The 12,436-nt window shown below is 35.4% G+C and overlaps 1 protein-coding gene across 5 annotated transcripts in view; it reads left to right on the forward strand.

Moving 5' to 3' along the window:
* DMD (dystrophin) overlaps positions 1-12,436 on the forward strand; it is a 2,389,494-nt gene that overhangs the window by 777,700 nt on the left and 1,599,358 nt on the right. For all 5 annotated transcript variants that reach the window (XM_055564496.1, XM_055564495.1, XM_055564498.1 and 2 more), the window contains one exon: positions 3,102-3,252. In XM_055564496.1, the coding sequence (XP_055420471.1) occupies positions 3,102-3,252 (151 nt within the window). The remainder of the gene's footprint in view (positions 1-3,101; positions 3,253-12,436) is intronic.

Genomic DNA, 12,436 nt, shown 5'->3' on the forward strand with positions numbered 1-12,436 from the left:
GCTCCATATTTTTGCATTCCACCTCTAAAAGATGCAATACCTGAGAAAGCACTTTTTGGTACATCCATTCTCAGTGGATAGTCTCTGAGTCTAGGTTCATAAGGTGAAATCACTGTTAAACATATAAGGTTACTTGAGGTTCAGACTTCACATTTTCAGGCACAGCTCAAGAAATTTCCCAGAACTCATGGGTTAGTGTTGGGTATGACATTGTATAGCTCTCCCACACCTTATATCATCAAACTGTATTGGCCTTCCTGATCCTCTAATGCCTTAGGAAATTTGCACAGGTGATTCCTTCTATTTAGAAAGTGTTTACCCCATCCTCTTCACTACCTCCTCTTACTTAAGACTTTAGAGTTATTCAAATATTAGTGCTTCAGAAAAGTCTTTCCTTATGTTATGAACTCAATTCAGTTACTTTCATTTCATAGCATGATCTCAATTATAATTAATTAATGGCCTCAGGAGCTATATATTATCTGTGACCCCCATTCAGAAGGTAAGCTCCATGACTGTAAAGGTCTTTGTTGCTTCACCATTTGTAGTATCTAAGTACTCAGTAATTCCACATTTAATAAGTATATGACTCAGTTCTTCAAGTCTCAACTCTCAGGCTCTGTGTTGTGTAACGACATCATTCATAAAGAGCCCAGATAAACGTGGAGCCATTTTTATGTTCCCTCTGAATGTATACAAATATAACTACAATGATTTCCTCATACTGTTATAATTGTTGACATAGATATTTCCTTAAAAGTCTCTAAGCTACTTGAACATGAGGATGTTTTCTTTTGTCCATCTCTAACAAATAGGAGTTTCTAGAATAGATGTGGAACCCAGTGAATATTTGTTGAATGAAACATCTCTCCAAAAGTTAAAAAAAATTTTTTTAATGAAATTCCTTATTAACACTAACACATGTATGTTTGACTTGAAACATTTCTTCAACTATAAATAATAATATGGAATGTTTTTCTTTAGTTTCTGAAATGTGAGATTTTTAGCTCAATGTAAGGACAAACGAGGCAGGGAAAACAGCAAACACAAGGAATTATATTGCAGCCAATTCTCATGAAATCTTGTTATCAAGTCAGTTCTCAAGGGATAGACTGAACCAATAAAGTAAAAGATTTATATACCTTGCAATGCCAGGATGGTGTTCATTGTCTAAGAAACCTAAACTAGCAACTTTGAGTTTTTGCTTCCACTTATATGGATGCTTTATGTTGTTTCCCATAAAAAGAAAATGTCTACTTTTTCTGTTTGATAAACGAAAGCTTATTCTCATAGACTTCTGATTACAATGTGCCTCAGGGGACCTGTGTCTCTAAAAGGTTAAAGCTGTAATGATAAATGGTATAACCAGTCCATTCTAAAGGAGATCAGAAGCAATCCAGTAATTCCATAAACTGAATCAGTGCAACCAGAATTCCTAATGCTATTAGAACAGCTCTTTTTCTGATGTTCATGTGCCTGAAGTAAAGAGGATAAGTTTTCCTAAAAAAAAAAATAAAATAAAATAAAGGAGATCAGCCCTGGGTGTTCTTTGGAAGGAATGATGCTAGAGCTGAAACTCCAGTACTTTGGGCACCTCATGCGAAGAGTTGACTCAATGGAAAAAACTCTGATGCTGGGAGGGATTGGGGGCAGGAAGAAAAGGGGATGACAGAGGATGAGATGGCTGGATGGCGTCACCGACTTAATGGACATGAGTTTGAGTGAACTCCGGGAGTTGGTGATGGACAAGGAGGCCTGGCGTGGTGCGATTCATGGGGTCACAAAGAGTCAGACACAACTGAGTGACTGAACTGTACTGAAATGATTTTAAACACTCTCAGTTTTGTGTGTATTTTGTATGTTTAAATATGTTGATTAATGAAAATTTCTGGTAAAAATTTTATAAATAAAAATAATAAATAATTGAAATTATGTCTTCCTTCTTGACATTTTAAGATCAGTGTGCAGTATACTATGGTTCTCAAAAATGCTTTAAACATGTCTTCGTAAAGAATATTTACCTTAAAATTTGTACTAACACTTCTCTTTTGTCTCTCAACATTTTGTTGAATTAATAGATGAAATAACCTAAATTTTACTTTTCATCCTTACTATGAAGTTGTGTGGTTGATAAGCAAGATGTCGTCTCATGTCTGTGATGCTGATATTTACAATGAGAAGATTTAAGAACTTAGTTCTAAGGCGTATAGCCAGGCTGTGAACTAAAACCAAGTGTTTGGACTTTAAATCCATTGCCCGGCCCACTAATGTATACATCCTTGACAAAAAGAAAAAAAAAATTATTTCACTTATCTATTTGTGCATAACAAATGACTCCAAAATTGCAGCTTAGTACAAAAATTTATAATTACATCATGATTCTGTAAATCAAGAATATGGTCAGGGCTCATCTAGGTTGTTGTTCTGAGTTTGTGGTATAGCTGGGGTCACTCACTGGTATTCATTCATCAGGAAGCATAACTTTTAAGATTGCCTTTTATCCTCCAGAGTTACTCTCAGGATGGTCTCTAATCATTCGGTAGTCAGCTTGGGCTTCCTTACAGCATTGCAGCTGGATCCCAAGAGACAGAGTACAAATGGTGCTCATTCCCTTACAGAACTTAGAACTTGTATAATGTCACTTCTGCCATATTCTGTTGGTCAGAACAAATCACAAGGCCAGTCCATATTCATGAGCATGAAACGTTGACTCCATCTCTTAATGGCATGACAGAGAATTTGTAGCCATGTTTTATCACCACACATATATTAAAATAATGGACATAAAAGCAAAAAATTGCCAGGGTACATTACTAGCTCAGTTACCACAGATGGCTCTCACTTTATTTATCATGTTCACATTTAGTTAGCTGTGTGAAATGTTCTAAAAATTGGAATGTGTGGACTATCATATGCTGAAGAAAGAATACCTTCAGAGGTGATTTGATTATGGGTTTTACTCACCTTCTTTCTTAATGTCCAACAAATGCCAAACCATGTTAACACACATTCAAATGTCAATAGTTTTACCTAGTGATAGGTTTAATAATAGTAAAGTTGTTTTGACAGAAGCAATAATTAGATATCTTTAAAATTTTCAGTTTACATAAAGTTCTCATGGATCTCCAGAATCAGCAACTGAAAGAGTTAAATGCCTGGTTAACAAAAACAGAAGAGAGAACAAGGAAAATGGAAAAAGAGCCCCTTGGACCTGATCTTGAGGACCTAAAACGCCAAGTACAGCAACATAAGGTTAGTATATTTTATGCTATTTGCTTTCATCTGGAAAACAAACTGTGTATATGTGTATTACATACATACACGTGCCATGGTTTTCAGATGAGAAAGAACTAAAGCTTCAAATGAAAAAAGGTTTAAAATAATTCTTGCCTAATATTTTTGCAGTGTTTACTTTTTTGAATACAAAATAGCTAGGCTTTTCATACTTGAAAAAAAATATCAAATATATTCCTGGAACAGAACAATGTGGCTATGTGATTTATTAAAATTTTGGTTTCCTGGAAGAGAGTCTCTGTAGGGATTACCTGAAAAGCAAATTTACGTAATAAGGCAAGATTTTTTTAAACGTGTTTTTACCTTCAATTTATAAGGTCTGCTTACAGCAGGCCAAGCTTAATGAAAAATGGACATCTGTAACAGTGCTTTCCTGTCAAATATAGCATCTAATAATTTTAATATTTCCATCTTATCTTGTACATTTATGGTTATGCTCCCTGGTTACCTGCAAGTATTTATTGTTACTGTGATTAGAATTTCTACAGAAATTTTCTTTTCAGCATCCATTTTTTTTTTAATTGAGGTGTAATTGACATATTCATTTCAGGTGAGCCATATAATGATTCAGTATTTGTAAATACTGCCAAATGATCTGTGCAGTAAGTCAACAGTTAACATCCATCACCATATAAAGTTCAAAATCCTTTTTGTGTATGTGTGTGTGTGAAGAGAGCTTTTAAGCTTTACATTCTTGGCACCTTTTAAATATGTACCCAAATATTATTGATTATAGTTGCCATGTTATAGATTACATCCCTGTGACTTGCATATTTTACAACTGCAAGTTTGTACCTCTTGGGCCCATTCACCCATTTTACCTGGTGCCCAAGCCTCCTCCCCTCTGGCAACCACCATTCTGTTGTCAGTAAGTTTTGTTTTGTTTGTTTGTAATGACTTTTAGATTATACATGTAAGTGAAATCATACAATATTTGTCTTTGTCTGACTTGTTTTATTACCATAATTCCCTCAAGATCGTCCAAATTGTCACAAATGGCCAAGACTTTATTATTCTTTTGTCTTTTTGTGGAATATATACAACATTCCAATATATATATACACCACACATTCTTTATGCATTCATCCATCGATGATGAATTAGGAAACAACTCCTTGTGTTGTTTCCATATCTTGGCTATTGTAAATAATGCTGCAATGAACATGAGGGTACATATATCTTTTCAAGGTAGTATTTTTGTTTTCTTTGGATAAATATCCAGAAATGGAATTGCTGGATCATATGTAAGTTTTATTTTTAATTATTTTTAGGAATATCCATGCTGTTTTTCACAGTGACTGTAACAGTTTACATTCCCACCAACAAGTGCATTAGGATTCCTTTTTTTTCTACATTGTCCCCAACATTTGTTATTTCTTATCTTTTTGATAATAGTGGTTTTGACTTGCAGTTCCTTAGTGATGTTGAACATCTTTTCATGTGTCTTTTGGCCTTTTGTATGTTTTCTTTGGAAAAAGAAAACCTCTGACCTTTTTTTTTAAATCAGATATATATCTTTTTGCTGTTGAGATGTATGAGTTATTTATATATTTTGGATATTAATCCACTATCAGATATATGCTTTGCAAGTGTTTTTTTTTCCCCATTTGATAATTACCTTCTCATTTTGTCCATGGTTTCCTTTGCTGTGCAGAAGCTTTTTAGTTTGATACATTCCCACTAGTTATTTATGCTTTTGGGCTCAGATCCAAAAAATTGCCAAGACTGATGTCAAGGAGTTTACCACTTATGATTTCTCCAAGGAGTTTTATGGCTTCAGATCTTACATTCAAGTCTTTAATTCAATTTGAGTTGATTTTTGTGTAAAGTAAAAGATAGCAGTCTAATTTCATTATTTTGCATGTTCCTGTCTAGTTTTCCTGGTACCATTTTTTTTGAAGAGACTGTCCTTTCCCTCTTATATCTTCTGGGAGACTTTGCTGTGAACTAATTGACCATTTATGCTTGAGTTCATTTCTCTATTCTATTCCATTGATCTATACATCTGTTTTTTATGTCAATACTGTACTGTTTTTGATTACTGTAGTTTTGTAATATGAATTGAAATCAGGCATCTTGATGTCTTCAGCTTTATTCTTTTTTTTAAAGAGTTCTTTGATTATTCAGGGTCTTTTGTGGTTCCATACAAAATTTAGGATTGCTTGTTTTATTTCTATGAAAAATGTTGGAATTTTGATAGGGATTGCATTGAATATCTTGATTGTTTTAGGTATATGGACATTTTAACAGTATTCTTCCAATCAATGAGAATGGAATATATTTTCAATTATTTGTGTCTTCAGTTTTTTTTTATCAGTGTCTTATGGTTTTCAGCATACAGGTCTTTTACTTCATTGGTCAAACTTGTTGCTAGGCAAATTAAAGTTAAATTTCTTACTAGGAATTTTATTCTTTTGATGCAATTGTAAATTGGATTATAAAAATATGTTTCTTCCTGATATTTTTAGTCATTGTATAGAACTACAACAGGTTTTTGTATATTGATTTTTTACCCTGCAACTTTAGCAAATTCATTTACTCTAAGTTTTTTTGTGGAGTCTTTAAGGTTTTATATATATATATATTATATAAATATATATATATATTTATATAATATATATAATTAAATATATATTATATATAATTATAAATATATTATATAATTATAAATATAAATTATATATATAATTAAATATGTATATATAATTAAATCATTTGCATTGTGACAGTGCTTAATTCTAATAACCATTATAAAACTAGCTAGCTCTGGATTTTATTGTAGGAACAGAGTCTTGCTCAGTCCATCAGGACACACATGTGCATGACACACACACATACAGAATAACCTTCATGACTGGTCCAAGACTAACATAGCCAGATTTAGCAAATACAAATGCAAGAAGCCTAGCCTAGTTAAACTTAGTTAAATTTGAACTTCACATGGACAGTGAGTTTTTGTTTTTAATTTTTTAGTAAAAGGTGTGTCCCAAATTAGTTATTATTCAGTGGAAATTCAGATTTTACTGCGCATCCTGGATTTTATCTGAAAGCTTTATTCAGGAGTCTGTGCTTCTTGGATTTATGGCTTTGAAAGGAAATATCTGCTGTCTTAACTCAGACCTTCTAAATCTGTATCTCACCCAACTTCATGTTTTATATATATATATGTGTGTGTGTGTGTGTGTGTGTGTGTGTATATATATATAGTTTTTACAGAGTTAGCTTCACAGTTCCTTCATGCAGATGAAGGAGACCTTTCTTTCAAAGTCCTAGAATTCTTTCTTATTTCATGAGCTTCAGTTTCTGTGACAAATGGAGCTGGTTTTTTATCTTGATGCAGCCAAAACCATCCTTTGCCCACAACAGCATAAGGTCAAGCAATTTTGGGAGAGTTAGAGCTATGGTCGGAGAAGGCAATGGCACCCCACTCCAGTACTCTTGCCTGGAAAATCCCATGAACGGAGGAGCCTGGTAGGCTGCAGTCCATGGGGTCCCTAAGAGTCCGACGCGACTGAGCGACTTCACTTTCACTTTTCACTTTCATGCATTGGAGAAGGAAATGGCAACCCACTCCAGTGTTCTTGCCTGGAGAATCCCAGGGACGGGGGAGCCTGGTGGGCTGCCATCTATGGGGTTGCACAGAGTCGGACACGACTGATGTGACTTAGCAGCAGCAGCAGCAGAGCTATGGTAATCCTGGCTACTATGCCACTGGGGAAAAATAAAGCATCAACTGTATTCTAATTTTCACATGTAAATCGTGACTAAAAGAGGTTCCCTTTGTCACATAGATTTTATTTGAACATCTGATAAAGTTAGAGCCATTGCTAGACCTGGATCCGGACCACTGTTGCTGTGTGCGTCATGTGTTCCTCTGATAGACCCTATACCCATTTGCTTCCCCTTGGCCTACACTGGAAGTTGTGTGCAGACAGATTCTATATACACCAGTGACGTCCTCTCAGTCTGAGGGCATTTGCTGGCCATAGGAGAATCTCAGCCAGTTCAAACATGGGCAAAAACTAGTTAGTACTGCCAGAGCTGCCACTAACCAAGGAGGGATTGGAGATGATAGATAAATATTCTCTAATCCCTATCCCATGTCAGGATGATTCCAAAGCATCTCTCAATTTCCAGAGTTCTTCAGAGGTTTCCCAGCAAGACTGGGCCCCAAAAGTCCACAAGGTCAACTCTCTCACAGTCCTGCCCTTTCATAATATCTCCTGAGATGACTTCTCAAATAAACCATTTGTACCCCAATACTTGGCTTAGGGTCTGTTCAGGAAGGAACCCAAGATAAGACAACCTTCTCACCTGGGAAGTCTGAGGGTTATCCCAGCTTACCATCAACTACATGCGTAATTTTAAGAAATTGTTGAATCTCTCAGGTTCTCCATAACTTAGCGCTGGAAATGAAAGTGTTGAGCCCATTGATTTTTAGTGTTCTTCCAGTCTTGGTTTCAAAGTTTCCATTAGTTTTGGAATGTCATGCATTTCCAGCAAGGGCAAAACTATGGGCAGTGACCCTGAATATCAGAGGGAAGAATGTCACCCCTGGATGCCCAGAGTCTAAAGAGGAAGCCAGGAAGCAGGCCCATGAGAGAAAAGTGGCAGAGAATGGTAGGGCAGCCATGAGTGTGAATGACTTAGGACAGCTATGTACAAAGGTCTCACCTGGAAACCAGGAACAGAGCCCTCATGGAGGTTAGGACGTCCAGGGTCTTTGTATTCTGCCAATTACCTGAGAGGTTTTGCACTTTCCTCTGGAAGATAAATAGTGAATGGAATGGAAATGTGTCTAATATTGTCATAAAATTTGAATAGATTGTCCATTACTTGAAAATGGGCCATTTCTGATGAGTATGAAATTGCTTTGAAGATAATAATTTGAAACAAAAAGGAAGCAACACAATTATATGCTAGTTGATTATGTAATCATTTATATCCAGGGTTTATTCATATAAGTGCATAAGGAAAACCGGAAGGGATTGGTTTACTGGCACAGAAAGTGAGGTTAGCTTCTGCCTTTAATTGTTTAAACCCACTTCACAATATATTATTTTTTATAAAATTAAGACAAGCAAAAAATGTATTACATAGCAAAGAGAAAGTCTGACAGTTGATAATTCTCTTTTGTTACTTGAAGTAATTACAGTGAGAAGACAAAAATTTGACAAAATCAAATAATTTATAAAGTAGACTGATTTGTTTAAATTGGAAACATATATTTTTTAGACATAAACACTAAAAGAAGTAAATTATTTGTGTTAGTCTTTCCATGCATCATAAAACAGAAGAAAGGATAAATGTTCTTGCTTAGGTAACTGAATTCAAACTAAAGCCTTATTTAAACAATCACTGATTTACTTTGCAGCTTTTCTTCCCAAGGATTGTTAGTGAATGAAAATAAGGAAATTTCTCCTTCTGACAATGAAATACGTCACTAACCTTGGAGTAGTCAGAAAGTAGCCCCACCCTGCCACATCACCATGCTTCTCACCTAATAGACCATTTAGTTGTTTCAGCTTCATATCTATAAACATTATATCCATCCACTTTATTTTTAAGAGAAAATTAAAGATAACAGAATTAAAGGAGAGACACAGGTTTTGTTCCTAGGAATGGGTTTAAATTCTCACATCAGAGGGCTCTGGTGTGCACTCTGTTGTTCTCTCACTCCCTCTTGCTCTCTCTCTCTCTCTCTCTCTCAGTTGGAGGGCAAATCTTGCAAGCACACCATGCATATTACAGATATGCTCCTCTATGTTCTGTGGCAGCATCCTCCGCTATCTTCATTTCAACAGCATTTTATTACGAGGCAGGCTAGAAATTCAACCACCATGAAATGTCATGGAAATAAGTCACTTTTACTGAATCTGCCAATTAGGCAAGGTAAAGCGATTGATCCTATATTGGTGGTTACTATTAAATCTAGTCAAACTATTATCTCTGAGTAGCTGGGAAAAGTCCAATTTGCTGCAAAATTTGGAAGAGACCAGTAATTCTTCATCTCTATTGCTTTGGGGAAAGAATTTAGAGGTTGACTTTAGATCCAAGTCACCCAAAAGTGATTCCCTTTGGAGTGAACAAATTGAATCTCTCAATCTTCTTGTGAAGGGACATGTCAGAAATAATTCTGGTTGGTTATGTCTGTCTTATAAGAGAAAGATTTTATTAGTGATGTTGATAAGGAATGAAAGGATTTCCCTTGAAGGACTGACAACATTATTTAGGACAATAGAAGTCTGCTGTGGGCTTGAAATTTCATTAATGGAAAGAAGTTTGCTATTTTGGAGAGTATTTTAATCAAAAAGAAAACAATTGACTCAAGAATCTTATCTCATAGCTCAATCACACTGAGATGAGGTTTAAAGCTTAGTTTACTATCTAAGTTTCCAATTCTTTTGAGAGGTTTAGACTTTTGTTATTAGTTAAACTGACTTAGTAACAGCATCAACAAAGTCCTTACTTTACAAGTTGTTAGAAAGTACAGGTATCAGTGTGACATGTACATGATATTATGACTTTAGTAAATGTTCTTTGTTAAGTACTGATTAATACAAATTAAATGTTCTCTTAGAAGCACAGTCACCTATCCTTTCCTTAAAGCTTAGTTAATCACAAACATTTGGATTGCCAAGACCATGAAATATCTCTTCCAGTGACCTTTAAAATGATCTGGATAGTCATGTAATGGGAAGGTTTAGATGTAATCCTGCCAAAGGATTTGACATTTCATTTCATTCCATTGCATTTTAATCCATATCACTGAACAGACATTTATTAAAACAAAATAGCTGTTGTGAAAAATACAGAGACCTACTGTGCATGAAATCTTCCTCAAGAAGCTCACATGCTAGTGTATCAGATAATGACACAGAAAACAAGTGGCCGTTATATGTTATATAAGGCATAATATGGCCAATGGCTTAGAAAGTTAAAAAAATAGTGATTTGTTTGGGCAAAGGAAATGAGGTGGGGCAATATAAGGTATGTTATTTGCCTTGGTCACGTGTTACTGTGCTCACTGCTGGAGGACCACCACCTGATTGTGGAGGGTCTTGAACTCAAGACAGGCATTTGGAGCTATGCTATAGGCAGTAGGGATCCATTACTGATGATAAATTAAACTGAGGAGAGTGGGGATTTAGGAAAGTGTATCTTCTATTTTAGGAAGATACATCTTGTAAGATAAATTAGATCACAGCTGAACAGGAATCCAGGATATGTTAGGAAGATATTGCAGAAAGTATATAGAGCCTGACAGAAAGCAATGTCAATGGAAATTATTTTGGAAATCAACAGCAGAACCAAAGAGGCTAGAATTAGGGAATTATCAGACAGTTTAAAATAACAGATTCTGAGACTGGGCAATTGGGAGACACAAGATGGATTTTTAAAAAAAATAGACAGTACTAAGAGAGAAATACAATAATTGGGAGGAGGACAAATGATTCTGAAAAAGCAAATGAATGCAGTAGAATCAAACAGTATAGAATCAGACAGTGCTTTTAGTGATTAGTAAGCTCTCTTCCATCTTTAGCAAGGTTAGAAGTACGTGTTATTGGTTACTGCTATGAAATTTTTATTTCCAATCATTTACCCCCACAAAGTGCTTGGTGAATGTCTGATAGCTATGACTGTAAAGGTAAATAATATATCAATAATTAGGGGAAAAAAAACTACTATGCTATAGCCAGATAGCCAGAGAGACTTTTCTGTGTTTCTCCAGTTCTAGCCAAATATTTAGCATGTGAATTGCATAACTGATAATCAGTAAATGTTTTTTTGGAGCAAATGCTTTCATTACGTGTGACTAGTTCTATGACACACAGAGGCTTCATCACTGGCAGAGATATGAAACTTACAATTTAAATAAGCAATAATCATGAGCAGGAGCAAGAAAGCACTCATATAGGTGAAGAACACATCTTTAAAGCAACTTACATGGGGATATCATCTCAGTGCCCTCTCACTCTTTTTTTTTTTTTTTTTTATCCCTTCTCTGTTTCATTCTCTGTTCAAATATCTTAGTGGTTATAATCCTGATATCTTTTTATAAGTGTCACAGAAGATACTACCAGCAGGCATACTTGTGTATGTTCATAGCAATCAAGCTTGTGAGCCTTGGTTATGCAGAAAAGCAAAACCATTCAATGCAATCAAATTATCAGCTGGCTACCTACCATAGATGGCCAGTTTATGAAGAAGATGTGCACAGTGGACCAGCCAAAAAAACTATAGAGTCCATAATCCTGCAACTTTTGTGTGTGTGTGTATAGAATTCTGGTCGTGTGAGTTAGGTTGAACTTCATATAGATTGTAAGGTCTCTGTTTTGCCCTTATGTTTTCATTCTTAGCCTCTATCACGTCTTGATTGCCCCTTTAAGCTAGACTTAAAAACTTAACCCTTCTTCCAAGATTCTTCTTTAGAAAGGGTGGAGAAGCCCTGAAAAATATATTGTCCTGTTTCTTTCATCAGTTTCCATACGGACATTACCTGACCTTCAAGGGGCAGTGAATAGGAACCATGGGGAAAAAACATGTATCCTCTAGGTGGGAGATCCCATGATCATATCAAAAGATAGCATTATGAAAAATAGGTTGCAGGAGAGAATATCTAAGTAAGAATGATTAACAAGAGAAAAGTAAGGGGGAAAAGCAGTATATAAAGAAACTAAGCCATATAAATAAAAGTAACTTGCACCTCCAATTACTGCTTAAAACTTTATATTAAGAACAGTTTTTGTGATTAGCATTTGTCATTTGCATATCACTGTTAAGAAAGCCTAGGTGGATCACAATAAACTGGAAAATTCTTAAAGAGATGGGAATACCAGACCACCTGACCTGCCTCTTGAGAAACCTATATGCAGGTCAGGAAGCAACAGTTAGAACTGGACATGGAACAACAGACTGGTTCCAAATAGGAAAAGGAGTACGTCAAGGCTGTATATTGTCACCCTGCTTATTTAACTTATATGCAGAGTACATCATGAGAAATGCTGGGCTGGAAGAAGCACAAGCTGGAATCAAGATTTCCGGGAGAAATATCAATAACCTCAGATATGCAGATGACACCACCCTTATGGCAGAAAGTGAAGAGGAACTAAAAAGCCTCTTGATGAAAGTGAAAGAAGAG

This window comes from Bubalus kerabau, chromosome X (assembly GCF_029407905.1).
Source record: "Bubalus kerabau isolate K-KA32 ecotype Philippines breed swamp buffalo chromosome X, PCC_UOA_SB_1v2, whole genome shotgun sequence".
NCBI classification, from domain to species: domain Eukaryota; kingdom Metazoa; phylum Chordata; class Mammalia; order Artiodactyla; family Bovidae; genus Bubalus; species Bubalus kerabau.